At 40.5% G+C, this 22355-nt stretch overlaps 1 protein-coding gene across 3 annotated transcripts in view; it reads left to right on the top strand.

The window, feature by feature from the left end:
- Positions 1-22355, top strand: part of sbf2 (SET binding factor 2) — a 112557-nt gene that overhangs the window by 69889 nt on the left and 20313 nt on the right. For 2 of the 3 annotated variants that reach the window (XM_015031413.1, XM_015031416.1), the window contains exons 18-29: positions 8764-8952; positions 9110-9381; positions 11101-11273; positions 11481-11554; positions 15526-15721; positions 15865-15992; positions 18443-18618; positions 18714-18847; positions 18958-19159; positions 19266-19462; positions 19645-19785; positions 22002-22085. In XM_015031413.1, the coding sequence (XP_014886899.1) occupies positions 8764-8952; positions 9110-9381; positions 11101-11273; positions 11481-11554; positions 15526-15721; positions 15865-15992; positions 18443-18618; positions 18714-18847; positions 18958-19159; positions 19266-19462; positions 19645-19785; positions 22002-22085 (1966 nt within the window). The remainder of the gene's footprint in view (positions 1-8763; positions 8953-9109; positions 9382-11100; positions 11274-11480; positions 11555-15525; positions 15722-15864; positions 15993-18442; positions 18619-18713; positions 18848-18957; positions 19160-19265; positions 19463-19644; positions 19786-22001; positions 22086-22355) is intronic. The other variant, XM_015031415.1, reaches the window with a different exon arrangement.

Below are 22355 nucleotides of genomic sequence, written 5' to 3'. Positions count from 1 at the left end.
GAGGGAAAATATGGCATTCTCACTAGAGCTGTCAGTTTGGGTGGGGAATTGGAGGCATGCGTCATCCTGACACAGCGCCATTGATTCATCATGCCTCTCTCACATGTTTGTAGGCATTTTTTTTTCTTTTTTTTTTTTAAATCTTGTCCTTAACATTCTGTGAGATGACTGGAATGTGTTTGTCTTTCTCAGAATAATCTGCCCCAGGGGGCTAAAACCTTACATGCAGTAACAGACTGCGTGTGGCTTCCTAATACTGCGTGACAGTCATGCTTTAGAAGAGGTTGGGTGAAATAAACACCATTGTGGTTGACCTTTTATTAAAGATTTACAGATCTGATACCAAGAGTAGCAGTAAAGAAAAAAAAAACTGAAATGAAAGTTTTGTTTGGATCTCTAGGTTGTTTCTGCTTTGGTTTAAATAATTGGGTGCTTTTCATATTTTTACAGTTGCTAAAGGAAGTTCCCTTGCTTTGAAAGTCTGAACCACATAACCTGCAGTTTGTCGCTCAGAGAAGCGGGGTTGTTGAGTTTGTTTGTTTGTACCTGGTGCATCTAGGCAGGTGTTTTTTCCAGCATGAATTAAACCATCTCTGCCGGATGTTAGGATTGGACGATTTAAGGGGATCTCCCGGCTTTCTTTGAAGCAGGTTTCTGTGAAGTTCCCGTAGGCAGTCTGTGCTTCACCTGAATCGTATAGGAGAAGACGAGGGGATTTGTTACAGAAAAGCTAACCAAAGCCCAGAAAAGGGTCGGGTCTGTGTCATTTCCTCAATTTTTCGTTGATGTCTCTTTAAAATTGTTGCGACCTGACGAACCAGATTTGATCTGTCTGGAGAATAATTTAATAAAGTCAAACCTGCCAGTTGACCTGTGCACCTTTTTTTTTTTTTAACAATATTCATGCAATAAAATCGATCTCCACAATGTTAGCTATCAGAAAATGCTGTAGTTTGAGTCACAAATGATAAGCAAGCATGAGTGCAAAGTTTGAAAAATGTTTTAAATGGATCAACAGGATGTAGAAAAATGTCTACTGGCTTCTCTGTAAATTCCTTTGCATCACTTACGCAATGCTTTGCAAGAAAATTATGTCCCAATTTACCAGCGTTACACACAGACCCTACTTCTCAAAGGATCACTCTGTCCTTTTGCCGTAATGAAAGACAAACAAAGCATTGGCTGAAATGAATTACTTTGAAGAATAACGACAAAAATATTGGATTGTCGATTAACAAAACTGATTTGCTCAGTCCGAGCAAGAGCAGAGTTTTTCTTGTTATTCTCCCTCTAGTGCTGCTTTGCAGTCCAAGCTTTCCAATTCTATTGACAATATTATAGCATCTTTCTCGAGTGCTCTTTCATACCAGATTCTTGGTAAGGATCTGTCCTCTCCAACTCCTGTCAGATCAGATGTCAGACCACTGGGCCAGTTCTCGTTTGGTATTCTTGGCCAGACTTTTCGCTGCCTCATGCTGTCGCCATAGTCCCCAAGTTTGCAGGTCAGGGAACGTGGGAAGCGTCTTCTGAAATGACTGTCCCCTAGGTTCTGCGTGTCGGAGACGCTGTTTATTTTTTTTGCTTCCCAGATGCTGACGCTGAGCTGACGTTGTTGGCCATATTCTGTGTTTTGATGTTTTGCTTTCATATCTCTTGGGTCTTCCCTCGGCTTTTGTGGTAGTTTAAGTCAGTGGTCGCCAACGATTTTAGCTTCAGTCCCTCAAAATAACAGTAGAAGAAATTTGTGACCCCAGCTATTAATTAATTATACAAGTATTATCACCAAGTCAATTGGAAAAGGGTATATTGACCATGCAAGCAACATCAACAGTTGATATTTCGGTTTAGTAGGCTTACTTTTAAGAGTATTTGTTATAACCCTGGTAGAGTTTTGGGCCCAACTTTGAAACAATTACTCAAATTAATTGTGATGGATCACTTTCTGAAGTAATTGTCAACTAATTTAGTAATTAAATTAATTGTTAACTGAAGCATGCAAACTAAAAAAAAAAAAAACATTTGCTGAAAGAACAACATACTGTACACATTTTGCATCTAACATTAAAAATCTTTGTAAATCTGTTCTACTCAGAGCTCTTCATGTGATTTTGTTTAAGCTTCACCCATTTCAAATTCAGCAAAAAAAAAGAAAAAATCTTCTATAAAGCACATTTGGCTATCCATTTATTAACCGGTTAATCCCCAAAAAATAACGAACGGATTAGGTCATACTGTATTGACGTTAAGTGAAGCAGCAAGGTCTGAGCTTTGTGGATAAGACTGACATGGCACTGTCATAAACATGACACTGTCATAAACATGACATAACACCTGTCATGTACATAAAGAAATCTTTATGAATGTTTATGACTGTTGTCATGAAGTGTCATTCGGTAAATAATGACACTTTTAATGCAAAGTTGCTCTAAAAGTGCTAACTTTGCATGATTTTGTAAATTATAATTTAATGCAAAGTTGGCATTTTAATGGACTTTCAGTGCCACTTTTTGAGCAACTTTGCATTATTTACTGAATGACACTTTATGAATGTTTATGACAGTTGTCATGAAGACTTCTTTATGTTCATGACAGGTGTTATGTCATGTTTTTGACAGTGTCATGTCAGTCTTATTCACACCCCTTCAAATAAAGTGTTACCTTTTTTTTTATGTGATTAAACATCAGAATCATCATCTGTTACCAAAATAATCGTTAGTTGCAGCCCTAAACTCTAACTTAGCCTAAACTCTGTCAGACAACCTCTGGAGTCAGATTTCATCCAGACATTGTGCACCTCTTAGTCACCTGCCCTTTTTCACAGGTCAGGTTTTACATTTTGTTCCAAAGCCCACTTCCTGTGGGGTTTTATCTGAAGACCGGTGGGTTTATCTGGAGATGAGCCGATGAGTGGATTCGTTGTTGTTCATCCCTTGACAGGCTGATATCTCTTCTAACATTTAAATCTATTCAACAGCTTGAGGATAGTAGATTGAAATGCTCATACATATCTATTGCTCAACAAAAACACTTGACTGTTAGCATTCCTGTGGACAGAGTTTATCCATGGGCCGATTTGTCAACCCACTTTGTCAAGCTGCTCTCCACATTGTCCTCACAATAGATTATGACGTACTCCGTAACCTTTGTGTATGTAAAAATGCCCAGCTTTTGTCATGCCTGTTGACTTAATTACTGCGCATTCACGGTACCATGAAGAGTATTTGCATTGTGATGCATTGATTTTCTTTGTGCTGATTTTTCATACTAAAATGCAACAGGTCATTAAACAAATACTTGCAGCAGACAGTGATGACTTCAGTAGAAAGAAAAACTGTTTTTAAATAATGGTCTTATTTGTCAATCATCATTGCATAAGAAGGCTGGGTTAGACTCCGGTTAACTGATGGACTAGATGTCATTAGTTACTACTTTTGTGCGGTTCTCATTTTCTTTGTGATTAATTCCTAGTTGGGTCTGGGTTGTGGTTCTTTTCTTAATTTGTTGCATTTTAGGGTGTTTTTATAACATGCTTGCAAAAGTGCCTGAAGGGATGACTTGTTTTTAGGTCAAACATTCGTTCTCACCAAGGACTTGTAGAGAATCATGTGACTGTTTTGTATCAGCAGTTCAAAAATGCTCTGAATTCTTGCAAAACATGTAAATAACGTCGCTGCCTGCAGGCTTGCGACAGCACAGATATGATGGTCTTCAGTTAGCGTCTCTGTTCAAGTGTGCACTTGTTTCAGTGACGACACGCGCTATGTCTTTTGTCTCTTTGCAACGCGGCGTAGATGTTCTGAGGCCATAGTCAATCATGCTGCAACGGTCTTAATCGGGTCCTGGAGTTCAAAACGAGATGCCAGAACCTGATAGCTTAATTCTTCTGACCTGTCTACTCCTTTCTGTCCCCCACCCTTCGATTTTTTTTTTCTTGTTTTTCACCCTTTCTCTCTCGACTCCACATTCCTCCTCTTCGCTCGTCACACAGCCAGATGGGTCCGACGGAGCTGCACTCCCTCCTTCCCCTTCATCTTTCTTCCTATACCTTCCTCTCCTCCCTCCTCCCTTCCCTCTTCTTTCCTCTGTCCTCCTCCTTGCACATCTGCCTGCAAAAAAAAAAAAAAAGAAACACTTGGTGAGCATTGTGAGCGGTCATCAATAAGCGAGGCTGACCTCGGTCAATTTGACCCAAGCATATCCGACAAGTCAGAAAAGTACAGGCTTAATATAGAAAGCCCTGACAAATAACACACCCATACCACCCGCGCAAACATGGACACACACCCACGTAACATCTGCTGCAAGACGCTTAACACACTCAGCTGACAGAGAGGTATGAGAGTATCTAGAGGCCTACATTTCTTCTTAAATCCACGCTCTACCACTTAATTGTGCAAAGTTTGACAGGGTCCACGTATACTTCAGACTCTAAGACTGCAGTCTTGCACAATGGCAGGCTTAGCTGCACTGTAGCTCAACTTCATCACATCGATCAGCTCTCGATGTGTCCTCGTTATTTATTCCAGCAATCCTCTGGACTCCTTCCCATGCTCAACTCTAAGACAGCACGCATGGTTCCTCTGATGGTAAAGTGAGATAAATCATCTGTCATTCTGAGAGAGAACAGTTAATCTAAACATGCGGTCATTAATGTCATCTAAAAGTTGGCTTATGATCTACGGCGAGTTTGCACTCCGGTCGGCTGCGTCGGTCGTTTAGAGGCCGACCGGAGAGGAGAGTTTCTGACTGTGAAGCGAGGGGAAAGTTTAGAATCCACTGATGGAGAAAATCCTGCAGAAGGAAGCTCCTTTTCTCCTGTGGAAATCAAAGCATTTTTGTTGTGTTTATTGCTGATAAGTTATTTTGCAGTGCTATTTTTATTTTTTTTAATTTTTTTTTTGCCGTATGTCGCACTCTGCAGCTATCATCTGATCAGAACACCTTCTTTTCATGTTTGCCATGTTCAAAACATGATTTCTTACGGCTTTCTCTAACAAAGTTTTTGTTCTTAGCACTCTTCCACAAAGGATGGATTTGTGTGTGCTGCACAGGTTCTTCCACCTGAGCTGTGCATCCCTGCAACTACTCCAGATTTTTTTTTTTTCCCGCTTGGCTGCTTCTCTCCTTAATGTTGTCCTTCCCCTGCATTTCACTTTACTTGCACAGGTTTTCTAGTTGAACAGTACACCCTTATGGTGAAAATGGGATTTTATAACCCATCTCTGCTTCTTCAGAGCATTAACCGAGTAGTTTTTCCACTACCATTTTATAATTATGCCCTACTTGGGTTGACTTTTCACATACAATCCCGGGAAAAGACCTTCACGGAAACTTGTGTGCACATTAAAAGCTACTAATTGTAATTTAGCTTCTTACAAATGTTTTATATTTTCAAAATATGTTGACATTCTCTCTTCTGTACGACCCTGGCCCATCCCCCCATGGCTCTCCAGCAGACCCATGGACTGAGCCAGAAGGAGAAATAGCCCTACCTGCTTTCAAGCGTCACATAAAAAGGAAACAAATGAAATTAATTTGAGGTTTTTACTCTAATCGTTACATAAACAAATAAGGCACTTACAAATGTATTCGGTAATGGAGTCATGCGACATGAGGTGTGTTTTCAAACAATCCCCCCATATCCACTTTGCTATTACTGACAGATTTGGAAAAAAAAGCTGCTGACACCTCAGCTGACTGTGAAATCTGTGACAAATCATCAGCACAAAGCCCGTCTGCTGCTTTTTCATCTGCTCACTTCTGATGAGGGAATCTGTTTGAGATTCCTCTGATTCCTCTCTAACCTGATCCACCTTCCAGTTGGTACCATGTTAAAGTTTACAAGTACAGTGTTGTGTTTCGTTTAGTTTTATTCTGTTTCACATCATTTCCTTAGCTTATTTGTTTACATTTTGACGTTTAATGTGCTTACGCTGCTGGATATGACTTTGATTACTGGTATTAGAGCGTCATATGACTCCTAATATTGTATGGATTTTTCCAGAAATGTTCAAATGTTTAAACTTTTCTTCAGCAAAGCAAAAGGCAGTGACCAACTTATGGCATATCATGTAAACATTTCCGAACCGAATTTCCGAATTGCATGTATACTTCTAATTTGCTGGAGGCATAGTTTCTTTAAGCCCTCCTAAAACCATGATTATAGATCTCGTAATGGCAAAAAAAGGTGATTATTTAGCATTTCCCATTTATTTAAGCCCTAAATTGTAGCCTACAAGGATTTTCCTTCCTTAGCATTGATCTGATGTTTCAGTGCTTGGCTCCTATGCTCTGACATCTGTCATTTAGTTGTTGCACGTGTTTCATAGATGTATATGAAGTCTTTTCATAGTCTGTTTGTGAGTTAAAAGGATTTATCTTTGTCTCAAATCATGAGTTACCTGTCGGGTTTGCAGGTGTTTAAAGACAGCTACAATGTTTGTTGCTTTTGCCCTGCAATTGGAAAGAGGATCAGAGTCCTGAATCACCATCAAATCCGAACTATATGTTGATATTAGTTGCACGTCACATTGCCCAGGCCTAAATCCTTTTTACATAAACAGATTGCAGATGTCTGCGTGGGTTTTTTCCCCCCCACATTGGAAGTGGTCGTCTAACTTTCTGCGCACATCAGAATCCAAAGTTCTTTTGCTCGAGCAGCTTATAAAAGTCTCAATAACTCCATAAATTCACCCTCCATTCACGTCACTAACAGACATCTTGAATTTTAAAGTGAAGATGGAAAACTCGGAGCCAACTGGGACAGGGTTGAAATGGAATATGCCATTCATGGAAGAACTGGTTGCTGGTTTGCTAAAACGTTCAAAACCGATGGACTTGATGAGTATAAAAAAGGACGCTCTTTGATATAGGTCCTCAACTAATCTTTTACGTGGTCACATTGTCAAACTGTTTACCTGATGTCCCAGCATTATCTTCCACACCTCAAAAAAATCAGGTCGAGATTGCGAAGAGGTAACGGTAAGGACACATACCATGCTAACCACGGTTTGTTTCCAGTTATAATGAATCGGAACAAAACATGTGGTTACGGGGTTGAAAATTAGGTCAAGAGTTGTCCTTTTGGCTCGTAGCGTCAAGTGACTCAGACAACCATTGTAGATCTTTTTCCTTTATTATGAGTAAAATCTGTTGTTGTTTTTTTTTAGGTTCTCTCATTTGCCAGCAGGACATGAAAGGTTCAGTCTTTAAACACCTTGAAAGCCTTTGAAAACAGACTTTAATCAGAGACATGTTGTTTCTCCTGAAAATTGGTTTCATCTTGGTTATTTAACATTTAGGAGCCGATCAGCAGGAGGTTAAGCAGCAGTTGTGTAACTGTCTAACAGTGTGACTATTAAGTTTTTCAAGATGTTTAACCAGCATTTTCTATTAAATACTTTTTCTCTTTCACTAAGTAGCAGCTGAGGTTGTAGTGCATCCTCAGAAATTAGTGCTTCTGTCAATCAAATCTGGCAAAAATGTGGATATTTAAACCACAGGAAAGAACGATTAACAAATTAACGACTATGAACTAGGAGGAACACTTGGCTCTAGTATGAAGAGGTGTGTGTGTGTGTGCGTGTGTTTGTGTGTTTCTGCTGTGTGGGCATTAGCTGTAAGCTCAGCACCCTCCTGGCGTTTGGCCCACTGTAGTCGGAGTAAAGCTGTTTTGGTTCTGTCTCTTGTAATTACAGTGACCTCCCCCGCCACCAGTTCTCTTTCTTCAAAAGCAAACTATAAAGTGATAATAGACACCACTGGATTGTGTCAGACTCAGGGGAGAGAAATCAGAAGCTAATCTAATAACAGGCCTGATCCATGCATGTGGCTCTAAGGCTTCGAGACGGATGGATGGTGAAAGTTTGCTTTCTGTGGACGCTCATTAATCTGAACACAGCCTCTGTTGAGGTTGTGTTGTTTTTCCTATGCAAGTTTATTTTTCTGGAATCGCTCAGCGTCTCCTCACCATACGGTTTTGGCGCAGTGCAGCACACGGCCGTGCTGACGCTTTCAGTCGAGAACTCCAGCTTCCTCCAAAGTGGCTGTTTTTGCGAGCCACGGCTGATTCACTTTGCAGACCACTCTAAGGGGTGCTACGTTGCTCCAACAGGGGTTGTTATCTGTTTAAAAAGTTATGACTCACATTGAATGATTGATTTTCGCTTTAAACCTCATAGCTCGCTTGATTTTGTTGTTTCTCCCACTTCTTAACACTTTAACAGACTCATTTTACTGAAAACTGTTGCGGTAAATGTGCAGCCATTGAAAGGATTAACCAGCCTGCCTCTGCACATATGGACGGTCGGTGATAATTTTGCTTTGCAGCGGTACCTTTTGAGTTAGCTCTCTAGTTGCTTGGTTTGTTTTTATTGTCCAATGTTCTGGCGAGGTGATAAAGCCGGCCTTGTCACACTGCGTGAATTTAAAAAATTCGAAGATCGCGATGAGAAAACTTTTGGGCAAATGCTCGATCGTTACCCTTTTGCTTGTGCCGTGAGAGCGCATAATTATTTTGTTCTTTTGCATATCCTTATTTGGTTTTCCTTAGTTACTCCATCATCGAATCCTCCGAAATTCCAACAGCGGCAAACATTTTCTGAGCTACAAGTATTGCAAATATCTCTCCAAATTGCATAATTCACTCAGCGTGTCATCGGAAATATGCTTCCTTGGTTTAATTGCAACCAGATAATGCGTTCTTAACTTTTTTTTTTGTTGTTAAGTATTGCATCATGACCTCTGCTCTGTTTTGTCTTGCAGAGACTGGCTGCTGGAGTGAACCAATTTGCCTACACCTGCATACAGGACCATCCCATTTGGACCAACCAGCAGTTCTGGGAAGCCACTTTCTATAGTGAAGTCCAGAGTCAGATCCGGGCCCTGTACCTGAACACCCCAGAAGAAAAGAGAGCCATCGCCGCCACCCCTAAGGTAAGGAGAAAAATAAATGTCTGAGCTGTGCTTTCTAAATCTTTTCTCAATAAAGATGAATTGATTGATCCACAGTGAATTATAGCTGAAGGGGGAAAAAAAAACTATTTTTTAACAAACTTATCGTGATTGGAGCCAAGGAGTGAAGCTGTATCTATTACTCTTGGCTCTGCAGGATGCGGACCCCCAGTCTGCTGCAGGTAGTGATGAGGAGCAGACAGCCATGGACCTGGCGGCGCAGCAGCTGCGCCTGTGGCCCAGTCTCAGCAAGGACAAGCAACAGGAGCTGGTGAAGAACGAGGAGAACACTGTGTTCAGTCAGGCCATCCACTACGCCAACCTTATGGTTTACCTGCTGGTTCCTCTGGACACCAGCAAGAACAAACTCCTGCGTAACGCGCCCGTCACTGACTGGGAGAGTGGCAGCAACAGCATTGTGACAAACAGGTCAGGATTTCCTTCTCTGGACCAAGACGATGCTTCGATTTCTTCCTGTTTCGCTTTATTTTACACTTGAGATCTGGTAACACTTTATTTGAACGGGTGTGCATTAGACTGACTTGAGACTGTCATAAACATGTCATAACACATGAATGACTCTTCATAAATGTTTACAACTGTTGTCATGAAGTGTCATTCGGCAAATAATGACACTTTTAATGCAAAGGTGCACTAACAGTTGCATTAAAAGTTCATTACAAGTGTCAGCTTTGCATTATTGAGTAAATAGTGAAACCTTTTATGCAAAATTCCTTTAAAACTTGCATGAAAAGTCAATTAAAAATGTCAACTTTCATTTTCTTACCAGAAAAATCCTGAAGGAGAACGGATGATTTTCAGTGGCTTTAAGCTCAGGTGCACTTGGGTGATGCAGCAGGAAATGATTTAAACCCCACCAGCACATCCACATCTGAATGGCTGAAAAACAACTAAATTAATCGAATTACTTAAATTTGTAGGAGGTCTAGTCAAATTCCGGACATAAATCTGATTGAAAGGCTGTGGCATGACCTTAAGCAGACCATTCATGGTGTAATCTGTGATCTTAAGGCATTAAAACAAATCAGGGAAGTAGAGTTGGTCAAAGTTCTTCTAAAGAGAATTAAAGATTTGTTCATAGTACAAACGCTTGAGAGCAGTCGACATTGGTTATTGCCAATATAGTTATTAGGGGACTTTCATTTTGTTCTATAAAATCATCATTTAAAAACTGAATTTGGATCTTTAAAGACACAAAAAAAACAATTTTGAGACACAGCTGCTCTGCAGTTTCATAACATTTTTCCTTGACATAACAAAGTCAGAGCTTGATTTAAACTTGCTCAGAAGGTAGAACAATCAGCTTCTGCTGGAGGAAACCTCAAGTTATGTTTTCAGGATCTGGGAGGATGTGAGTTTCTATTAAACAAGGTGATGATATGTCTGTGGGTGGACGTGGAATAACTCACAGTCTACATGATACCTTCTTTTCAGGCCAAACAGGCTGCTGTACTTCGTTTGTTTCCGACTTCAATCTGTTATTTGGGCTTATGCTTCTCCGGCATTAAACAGAACGTGGCTCGTTTTCATCCACCTTCGGACTTCCCTGAATGGGCCACACTAAATTAGTTTTTTTCCTCTGTCTTGCTGTAACTGTGGAGGGAGTTAGACAGGAAAATCCGGCCCGTGGGTGTTTATTAAAAGTGGAACGAAGTATGAATTTCACAATTGTGTCCAATGATCCGATATTACGTTTTGTTACGGCTTGTGCAGAATTTAATTTCAATTTCAACAAAAATAACATAATGCTGGTATGTTATCCAGTTTTATTTATTTCTGAAAGTTACAGAAATGCTTCAGCCAAGGATTTATTTATGTGGAAAATATTTGAAGTGTTTTGTCTTACATTTTCATCCCAGACTTGTTTGTTTCTCTCAGGGAACATTTCGATTTCATCATGCAGCATTTGTCCCGGGGAGAGCGTTGCATCACTTTCTCATGTGAAACAACCTCCTGTTAAATCCAGCCATCGACGCTTTGCTTCGCTGAAAAATCACCTGGCCGCTCGCTGCTCTTTATCGGGGGCGCGTGTTTAAATGTGTGATCTGTCAGCACGCAGCCCCGTCTCTTGGAAGCGGCCCCGTGACCTTTTCTTAATCTCAACTGCGTCATCATTTATATTTGCAGCATCGCTGGCAGCATGGCCGAGAGCTTCGACACGGAGAGCGGGTTCGAGGACTCGGAGAACAGCGACACGGCAAACTCCGTGGTCAGGTTTGTTGCCCGCTTCATCGACAAGGTGTGCACGGAGAGCGGCGTCACCCAGGAGCACATCAAGAGCCTGCACTGCATGATCCCAGGTGCAGCATTCACACTCCGTCACAGCCCAGACTCCCTCCGCTTCGTACCTCCTGGGTGCATGTGTTATGTGTTGATGCCAACGCCTACAGAAATGTATAAGCTCACTAACTCCTGACATGTCAGACAGCCTCAGAAAGTGGATACACACGGACGTGTGCACTTGTAGTGTGTGTTCTGGGTAACCGATCCCCGTGTCTGACCCACAGGAATCGTAGCGATGCAGATGGAGGCTTTAGAGGCAGTTCACAGGGAAAGCAGGAGGTTGCCCCCTATTCAGAAGGTGAGTGTGTTCCTCTCCACTGAGCTGCGTGAAAGCTTATATCTGCACAGGGCTTTGTACAATTAAAGCTGTGAATCTACTTAGAATAATGTTGAGCTAAAGAGGATCATGAAGCAAATTCAATTTTGATGTTCTCTCCTGAAGCTGGAAAATATGATTCAGTCGTGCTGCAGAGCAAGAGCTGCTTCCCCATTTACTCTAAAAACCTAATCATCTCCTGCAGTCAGATGCATGTATAAAGTCTGTCTCTATACACTTTTCTTTATAAGAAAACAAGGAATTAATATTTGTAATAATTGCTAAATATTAGTACCACTCTCCTTTACTTATGATTCTGTTTAAATTCAATTCACATCTTTCAATTTGGAAATAAAAGTCACTTCCTCCCAGGGTAACGTAATTAACGGACTATTGAGAACACCTGAATATAAGCCACACCCACCAACTTTGGCAAGAAAAAAAAATGTGTGCATGTATAGGCTGCATTCATCTATTAGTCACAGGTGTTCATATTGTAATATGAGATATTTACACTGAAAGTTTTTTTTTTTTAACTTTTTATATGCAGTATGTGCCTGTAACATGGCTACTTAAAAATACATCAGCCTATCAAGTTATTGATTGCTGTCTTCATCTTCCTCCTGCACACTAAAACCACTAAAGTCGTCTTCTTCATCGTCATATTCAGCAGCCTGTCTCGCACTTCCCAGTCACTTCTGTTACAGCTGTCCATGCTGCAGTACAGACTTTCAGAACCCGTTGGCAAAAAGCCATATATTAGCCGCACTGCGGCGTTCTAAGCTTGCGATAAAAGTAGCAGCCTAAAATCCGGAAATCGCGGTATTCTCTTCAGATGGAGAGAAATGGAAAAGGAGCTGAGCTAGAATCTGCCTTTCCAAAGTGTTATTACATTGCTGTCTCTTTCTCACTCACTATAAATCATTTAAAAATACAGTAGAAAACATTGCATGACATTAAACTATTAACGTGAAGGCTGCAGGCTCCAAAGAACTAGTGGTCTGTAGCAACAACATCCAAATACACACACGTCACGCAGTCAGTCTGCTGCAATAAAGCTCCACAACATATGTAGAAGCAGCTTAAATGAGATTGCTGTCCAACTAAACCTGGCTTAGATGCTTTAATGGGCTTATTAAATCAACATTAAGCCAAGAAAAAAAAGAACAGTTGCACAATATAACCTTATTCAACATATTTGTATCATCTGGATCTCATGTGGGTACTTTGCAGCATAGTTAACTCTATAATGCTGTAACTGAAAGGTGACCAAGTCATGATGTCACACCACCATGCCTGACAAGGGCTGAGGCCTGTTAGGGGTTTGTGATCATGTGTTTAGTTTAATTTTAACCAGACGCTGCATTAGAACCCAAAAGGTTTCTTATTTGTCTTGGACTTTTAAGTGGATGTTATTCTCCAGACAAGGCCATGTCATTTTAAATGTTGCCAGACAAATGGGCAACAGTAAGTGATCTGAATTTACATTATCTTTAGAAAGGGTTTTTTACTCGCGTCACGACTCTTGGTGCGTTTCGTGCCTCCTCTAAATTTAGTCTGGTTTGCAAAACCCCCGGCCCATCCAGTTTTTTTTTTTTTTTTTTTTTTTTGTCCAGGCAACAGCGCACTTTATATTTTGACTTGTGGGCCCAGCTGTGCCATATGTCTGCCAGTTCTCTACAAATCATACAATTACACACAAACAAACGTCATGCTATTACCGTCCTGGGAGCAGCTTGGAAACCAACATGCACGTTCTGCCTGCTGCTCACGTGTTAATGTGAGACAGAACTTCCACTCTTAAGAATATGCCAGGATCTGCTAGAAAGCGTGCCACAACAGATTCAAGAGTCTTGATTTGCCTGGATGGTTGATGTCATAATACGTAGAAGCCGTAATGGATCGTTTAGCTTGCAGGAGTAATGAGGTGCACGGGGACTCTGCTTCTCTGTCCCACTTTTCGTTCAAGGACAGATTCAAGAGGCTATAATTATCTCCGGGCCAGACCTCAGTTCCCTTAGGCCGACTGTGGCCTCAACAGGAAACCCTCGGATTGAGCTGATGTCCCTTCTCTTTCAGATTTTGAACTGTGGAACAATTGAATGTTTCTGCAGGTCAGAAGGAGGTGAAACGGCGACGGTGCAGACATGCAATTGAAGAAATTGACCATTGGTCTTGGTTAATAATCAGTCCTATGAACAAACCACTAAAGTGCACTGCTGTAAGCCACAGTGGATTAAAAAGTGTTCAAAACTTCTTTATTTTACACTTAAGTGTTTCATCTCATCAAATTAAATTTAATATAAGACAAATATAGCCCGAGTACATAAAAAAAACACTTTTTAAGTTAATTGAGATTTCATTTGTTAAAATGCTCCAATCTAACTTGACTCCTTGGGAAATATTAACTCTCAGATCTTTACAATTAAGAAATCATCCAACAGAACCCATTTGACAACATGAAGTAGGCTAAAATATCTCGAAAGTTGTGAAACCTGTAGACATGTATCAGTCTGGAAAGGCTTACAGAGTCCTTTCTGTGACTCTGGGACTAGATTAGAACACAGTTTTCCACAAATAGTGAAAACATGAAACAGTGGTGACTCTTTTATTTATCAATATTCTATGAGCAAGGTCACAAAGCAACATAGAACAACGTCTAAAGCACTGCAGGCCTCACTAACTTCACTTATGGTTAAGATGCTTTGCTCAAGGATGAGAGAAGAACTGAACAAAAATGGCATCTATGGGAAGAGCTTCAAGGCCAAAACCACTTCTGAGCACAACGAGCATCTCACATGTGCAGCCGTTTACTGTTACCACATAGAAATGATTCGGGAAAACAGAATGGGTCCAAACTAGATCTAAAAGTCTAAGTCAGCGACAACCAGGTATTAGTTAAAGACAGTGTTCATTTTGTCTATGTCGTTTAACCAATTTGGCTTGGACAGCCTTTGTTTCCTCTAATTAATGTAATCACCATTTGGAAACTGATTATTTTATTATTATTTCATCGTATTATTTTAATTTGATTTAAAAAAAAATATGTTTAATCTGAAACATTTGTAAGAAAAAAGTAAAGATGCCGTATTTTTTTTTTTTTTTTGTGGCTTTTACCAAAAAGTTTTTTCCAGACTATATGGACGTGAAGAGCTATTAAATATTTATTGGAAACCAGGACTCACCTTTTCTTTCCTTTCGACAGAATAGGCCAGTGCATGCATGATTGATGATTGTTCCATGTGAAAAGTATTTCAACAAACATTCATATAGTTACTAACCAAGCTACTTGGACACGATTGCTAACACAGTTGCATCATATTCTGAATTTCATATTCTGAATTTTTCTAATTATTTCCATTTTTACTTTTCACAATTTAAAACTGAATAAACAAAAACAAAAGTGTGCGCTTTGTCATGCATGTCAGTTCCATTTAAATGTAAATCTCTAAATATAATTATTGCTAAAATCTTTTCTACATGTGCAAAATACCTCTTATCAGTTGTCCAGATGTCGAAAACATAATGTGAAAATCAATAGTTAAGTTCAGTGAACAAGACAAACAACTATTTTTCCTCAATAAGGCACAATTGAGCGAGTTCTCCTGCAGAGATTGAAAAGGGAAATTATTCCCCACATGGGGTTGCAAATTGATTGTTTTTCTTGGATGTTTGTGGATCATTTTAAAAATGCTGCACGGTGGTTTTTGCACGTAAGGTTTAAAACCTCTCCAAAGAAGCCATATGGTGCTCTGATTAGACATTATGATGATAAATTTATTTCCTGAATCTGAGTCAGTGACGCAAATCTCACTGCTGGGCCGTCCAGTTTTAGTGCTTTCTTGTCAATAAAAATAAAACGCCTCAGCTGGAGCGCGGACGTGCCTGCAAACAGGTACGGCGCCTGTTTTCTATTTGCATAATGTGCTGGGTTTTCGTGTTTCTCTCACCAGCCGAAGATTCTTCGTCCAGCTCTGCTTCCTGGAGAGGAGGTGGTGTCAGAAGGGCTGCGGGTGCTGCTGGACCCCGACGGCAGGGAAGAGGCCACCGGGGGCCTCCTCGGGGGCCCTCACATCCTGCCAGCAGAGGGGGCTCTCTTTCTTACCACATACCGCATCATCTTCAAAGGCATTCCTCATGATCCATTAGGTACGCACCGAATCGCAGCAGAAATGGTATAATTTACATACCATTGCAGATAGTGATAGAATATCCAGTGCCACGTAGGGATTTTCTTAATCCTATGAATGACTTACAAATTCTGTTTTATTTTTCTTCCTGTGTTTGTGCAGTGGGGGAGCAGGCGGTCATCAGGGCGTTCCCTGTGTCCACGCTGACCAAAGAGAAGAAGATCAGCATCCAGAACCAGCTGCAGCAGAACATGCAGGAAGGTCTGCAGCTCTGCTCGGCATCGTTCCAGGTAAACACTCGAGCACGCTTGTCAGGTGATTCCTAGTTTTGCTGGTTGTTAAAATGTTGGTGAGTAGAGCTCAGCAAGATGCTGCTCAGAGCTAAATTATCAGCAGGAATCATGCGATTTAAGTGTTGCACAGATCATTTCTGTCAGCTCTCAAAGGCTTGGTGTTATGCAAATATTAAGTGCTTCATAGAGCTGGCACCCCTTACTGGCACCCCTGCTAAGGACGCTCGCCTTAAGATGAATTCATATTATGTTGCAAGTTCATTTCTTCAGTGGGAACAAAATCCAAACAAAACAGTTTTGACAAGTCACAGGTGCCACCACTATTGAGAGGCCTGCTGCTAATACTTTAGACAATTTACTATTGCCAACAGGATAGTTCATACTGTTCATTCCTCTTAGCCTCCTTGGCTTCTTGCTTGCTTTTGTGACCTCAAAATGCCAGTCTTTCCTCCTTTACCGTTTTTCTCAAACGTTTTCAAGATAAATTATTTCCCTCTGCAGCCTTGTCTATCACTGGCCCAGTTCTAAACTGTTTTGTCATTGCTCTGACTGTCGATACTTTCAAGTTTTGACAAGTTGCTGTCATATTTAGAGCCTGAACTTTTAATGCATCCATTTAAATTAATTACATTGATTTTAACACAATTATTCCCTGTTTTTATATAAAAAGGTTCCATTTGGAAGCCATGTGATGCATTTCTGGTACACCTGTATATCTGACGCACAAGCGACATCTGCAAATAACGACAAATGGCAAAACCTTTCTTGTTTTGCCCACTGGAGGTTAATTTTTGTTTCAACAAGGAGAAAGGAGGAGTTAGCCCATCACCCAAACTATTAAAGCTTAACATGCCACCTCAATGCAAAACATGTTGCTGTTATTAAGCTCTTGTGCCCATTTATTCAATAATTTAGCAGCAGAAACGGTTTTTGAATTTAAAATGTTGCTTATTTTGTCAATGTATAGCTTTGGTTAAAATGTGATTAATTGATTAATGAAAGCCCTGCAATTAACTTGATTAGACATTTTAATCGAGCCCCACCACTAATCATGTTGTATCCAATTCCAGTTATCCATCTACACTGTAGCAATTTACAGCTTTAATTGAATGGCATAGTCTCTTGTCTTTACCATTTTGAAGAGTGATTAAAATAAAAATATCACTTTATTTTATTACAGACTATTGTGGTGTCACTTTATATGGAGTTCTCCTCATTTTACGTAATTGAAGGTCGAGTTGTTAGAAAATTGCCTGCATGAGATGACACTGCTGAATAAAGATTTCATTTCAAGTCCTTTAACTCTCCTTTGCCAGCTAATTATTGTGGCTAAATATATATTTGTGTAATTCATAAAAGCTTCAAAGAAGTGGTGCGCTTTTGGGAATTAAATAAATACATTTGTAGGAATCCAATAAAAAAGATTGTGTAACTTTTCAGAAACCACTTCTTAACATCACCTTGAGACAGAGTCTTAAACCCAGAACTGACTGAGCTATTTGGATCAAATTCTTCCCCAGCTCTGTAACAGCCAGTGTGATACAGGGAGTACAAATTACGATTTTATGGTTGCTTGAATGCCAGTATGTTTGTTGGAAGTCCACCGATGTGGACGTTCCTTCAGCCTGCGATCACCTGCAGTGCTGGGTTACTCCATCCTACGGAATAACAGGCCCCGACTGTGTCACGCTTTTTAGCGCTGACCTTTGATCCTCGTCCACGCTGTGGCCAAACTGGTATCAGTTATGTTATGGCTGCCGGAGTCGTCTGACCTTAACCCTGTTAAGCTTGGTAGAAGTTTCTGGAAACGGCCGGAGCCGATGTACTCATCGTATGTAAACCTTTTTTCTAGGAATGTGTGGTGAAATCGCAGCCTATCAGCTCAGAGTTGAGAGAGTTTGATTGTTGATAAGACCCACTTTTTTTTTTTTTAAGCATCATATTATTTTCCATTGTTTCACTTAAATTTGATGTTTTTATATCCCCTGATAGCAATGTCTGTCAACAATAAAAGGAACCTGAAATTTACGGGTGTGTTCATACTTTTGGAAGGAGTTCCACTGAGTGTGAAATATCTTTTAAAAATCCCTGTGGTCTCGGTGTTACAAGCTTCTCAGAAACAAAGACAAAAAGCTGTTTATGTGAAGCATGTTTTCGTTCTCTTTACTTGCTCTGCTGTAAAATTGTTTTATGGTTCATTCCTGTCGTTTTACAGATCAAACTAAGTCCAGTTGTTCTGCCTGTACGCGATGTTGTTTCTGCACTGGCTGTGCGTGCGCTGTTGAACCCCCCCCCTACTCCCCACACACAGAAACACACACACACAGGCTCATAGCTAGAACGTTACATGCCGTGTCTTCTAGAGTAAATTTTTATATTGGCGTCTGATATTTTGTTAAAAAACTGTGGCTTTTTAAGTAATCACGTTTTCTGTATTTCTGTTTCAGTTAATAAAAGTAGCTTTTGACGAGGAGGTTAGCTCAGAGGTGGTGGAGATCTTCAGGAAGCACCTGCAGAGGATCCGCTACCCTCAGTCCATCTTCAGCTCATTTGCTTTTGCGGCAGGACAAACGGCTCCTCAGCTGATCCTTCCTAAACCAAAAGAGAGAAACACTGGCTTCAGGTTTGCAGACTCAGGGCAGAAATGCCATGTTTTAAATCAATCACGTGTAATGAAATGAAGCCTCAGATAGAAGCTCTGCTCTGTTCTCCTCACAGAACACTGTCGAAAACCATTGTCAAAGGTGCGAAGAGGGCAGGGAAGATCACGATGGGCCGAGGTAGTCAGAGCTCGCTGAAGAAGGCCGACAGAGGCAACCGGATGACCTGGCAAGAAGATGATGACATTTCAAGTGAGAAAAATAGACGTTTTTACATATTGAATTCACTGTGAAGAAAAATAGAAATAGACTAGGATAAAGTTTTCTCTATGTAATTCTGTGTTTTGGTATGTCGTATTTAGTATCCGATGACGGTGAACCACCACCCAGCAGCACTTTGAGAGCATCCGAGAAGTCCACCATGGAGCAGCTGGTGGAGCAGTCCTGTTTCCGGGACTACCAGCGTCTCGGTCTCGGCACCATCACGGTCAGCTCGTCTCGCTCCAAATCAGGCGATCAGTTCAGGATCACAGCCGTGAACAGACTCTACTCCCTCTGCCGCAGGTACGGCTGCCCTCTGATCACCCGAGTCTCTTCACATTTCTTCAACCTTGTTTTTTCCCTCAATATATCACACCAAAACTCTGCTTCTCCCCCACACTCTCTTCAGCTACCCAGGGCTACTGGTTGTACCTCAGGCCGTGCAAGACAGCAGTTTACACAAAGTAGCACGATGTTACAGGCACAACCGTCTGCCTGTTGTGTGCTGGAAACATCCGCGGACCAAAGCTGTTCTCATGCGCTCAGGAGGCTTCCATGGCAAGAGTGTGGTGGGGCTGTTCAAGTCACAGAACACTTCCTCAGCATGTGGGTTTGCTTTCCAAGAGGCACAGAAAATTCTAGAAATTTGAGCTTTTTGGCAATAAATCTGCTAGATTGCTGCCTTGGATTACGACTTGCAAAAATTATGCCAAAAACGTGACCATGGTTGGAAAAGAAAACACAAGTTTTATGATTAATGTGGTTATCTTTTCTGTTTTCGTCTTCAGCACCAGCCTCCTCGTCAGATTCATCCAGTAGCCTTGAACAGGAGAAGTACCTTCAAGCCATTCTTGACTCCATCCCAACCATCTTCAAAATTAACGGCACCAACACCCTGTCCAATCGCTCCCTCATTGGCCTTTCCCCAGGTAAAATAGTATTTGAACCACTGGTTTGTTAGACTTTGTCAGGTTGTTGTTTTTTTTTGACTTGGTGTCAAAAAAAGAGAAAACTAAATATATTAGTATCCACTCGCACTTCATGATCAGATTTAAATATGTGACACATTTTTGATCATCAGGTAAAGTTTTATTCAGGAAATTTCTTTGTTACCAACCTCAACCTCAAAATCCAGTATGACTGCCCTGCATATGGATGTTGGTTATAGCTGCTGTAAATAAGTGTTGTTTGGACTTTTTACCATTTTTATCAGGTCAGACCTTTCCACGTAGTGCCATACCAACTTCTTTACTGAACATGTGGCTGTAATGTTTGAAAGCACAATGCTGAGAAATGCATTGCTAGCGGCTTGTATCGCTAACAATAGGCTGGACACTGAGAATATCAATTAGCAAATTCCTCTAGCTTTTTGAACCTCGATCAAGAAGCTTGGTTTTGTTTGCTTAGGTCCAAGGTCTGACTTATATAGCATGAATATTCACCAGGAGCTGTTTCCAGTTCTCTGTGGCATTTTTCAGTTTATAGGGAAAGTTCTTCAAATTTTCTCTTCTGAATTTTTCTTTTGAGAAGTTTCAGAGTTTCTAATAGTTGCTCCAAATGCCATGTATGACTACAACTACATAAGTACCACCAGGATAGTTACAATATAGTGTGAAAAACATTTATTTAGACGATATATGTTTCCGTTTTTATTCTGTAATCGTCGTCTAATTCTTCACATACAAACTTAAACTAAATTACACCGTACACTGATGATAATCAGATGTCTTTGTGCCTTGCTGTATATAACATTATCTGCTTTTAATGACAAACTGCTGACAATGTTTGGCCTCTGTTTATCTTGTAGATTTACTGTACTGTAAAAAATCTACTTTGTCTGCATGTTGACGAACTCCTGCAGTCTGATGTTATTATGGTTCTCCAGGCTTTTATAATCCAGCTAGAGCAGTAAAGATGGACTTTCATATAGAGCCGTACCAGTTGGCCTGCTTTGCACAGGAGCTGAAAACCAGAGCATGAAAATGGCAGAAGGCCAATAATGTTATCAGTTAACAGTAATGGCTCCTAGTCGAAGCGGGGGGCATGAGAAAGGGCTGCTTAAAGCAAACAGAACAAAAGTCTTTGTTGCCTTTGCTGCCAGTCGGACTGCTCACACACCTTAAGGTTTCCCAACTGAGACGCACTCTGACCCGAACTTGTTTCCATGTCTCTTTAGAAATTAACCCATAGAAGTGAAGCTGGGGCAGATTTATTAAATGTAGGCTGCTCTTGGAAGTGAGTGAGGATTTGAAGATTGTTGGTCAATGATATCGACACACACACCAAAATTACAATAAGTTATTATCATCTTATCACAATTTGACGCATGTTCGTTCTTGGTTTGCCAGGTTCAAAAAAAAAAAAAAAAAAAAAAAAAAGTTTACTGTTATAAAACCAAACAAGATTCTGAACTGAAAGATTGACAAGTTTTAATTTTAACTGAACTAAAAAATAATCAGTAAATATCAACAGGCTAAGCTGCCTTCTCTACTGCCTGCTGCCCCTACCTGACCTGACTTAGCTTCAAGGGGAAGCATTAGGGCTCTCGTGGGAAAAAAAACTAAGCTTGTTTTCTGAAGGGACAAGAGGCCACATAGAGTTCATTTCTTCCGATAAAAAAGAAAGTGCACAGCAGCATTTGAAGTTATTTCTGTTTTGTTTTCTTTGTTCTCAGGTAATTGCTTTCTCCCTTTTTGAGTCTGGTCAGCAGTTATCTTTAATGACTTATCTTTATGTATATGTCTATGTGCGAATGTCCAGTAAGAGAGACGGAGAAAGAAAAGGAGACTGTTTGTATTTAAGGGATTTAAAAGGAAATTGGTACAATAAAAGGTTATGTCAGAATCACCAGACTGTCTAAGGTCTTTCCTTGGTTCATTCATCTCGGACTTCTCCCAGCCCTGCCTGAATCCTGCTAACCCAGACAGTTTCTGCACATTTAGCTCAAATAACTCTTGTTTTTGGATCAGAAAGGATTTTCAGAAGGGTAAAAAAAACAAGCAAGCAGATTTTGCTGTGGCACTATGAGCTTATGTAGACATACTGAGTATGCAGTTTTCATCTAATTCTCATTCTGAAACTCTATACATGTAGCGTGCGATTTGTGTTTACATCCTGCTTGCTGTTGTCACTCTTTCGCCTTCAGGCAGTGAAAGAAGAACATCGCGGTTATCAAAGATGGCTCCCGTCCACTTGGACATCCCATTCTCAAACAGCTTCACCAGAGGAGGTGCGTGTTTCACGTTGCTTTTCAAATATTCAGTGTTGTGTGTGTGTGTGTGGTTCTGCTGCCAGGTGAAACATGAAACACAAGTGTCACGTCAACACCACGTCTATGAGATCAGTGTAAATTCAATAGCTCCATAAATTTAAATTCTTCATTTATGAAAATTAAGCTTCTTTGTGTGATGAGAAAATTCTAGAAATATTTACCGTATTTTCCGCACTATAAGACGCACCTAAAAACCTTCAATGTCCTCAAAAGCCGACAGTGCGCCTT

Source organism: Poecilia latipinna, unplaced genomic scaffold (assembly GCF_001443285.1).
Source record: "Poecilia latipinna isolate Pla-1442-1.1 unplaced genomic scaffold, P_latipinna-1.0 Scaffold207, whole genome shotgun sequence".
NCBI classification, from domain to species: Eukaryota; Metazoa; Chordata; class Actinopteri; order Cyprinodontiformes; family Poeciliidae; genus Poecilia; species Poecilia latipinna.
This window is presented reverse-complemented; position numbering and strand designations above follow the sequence as displayed.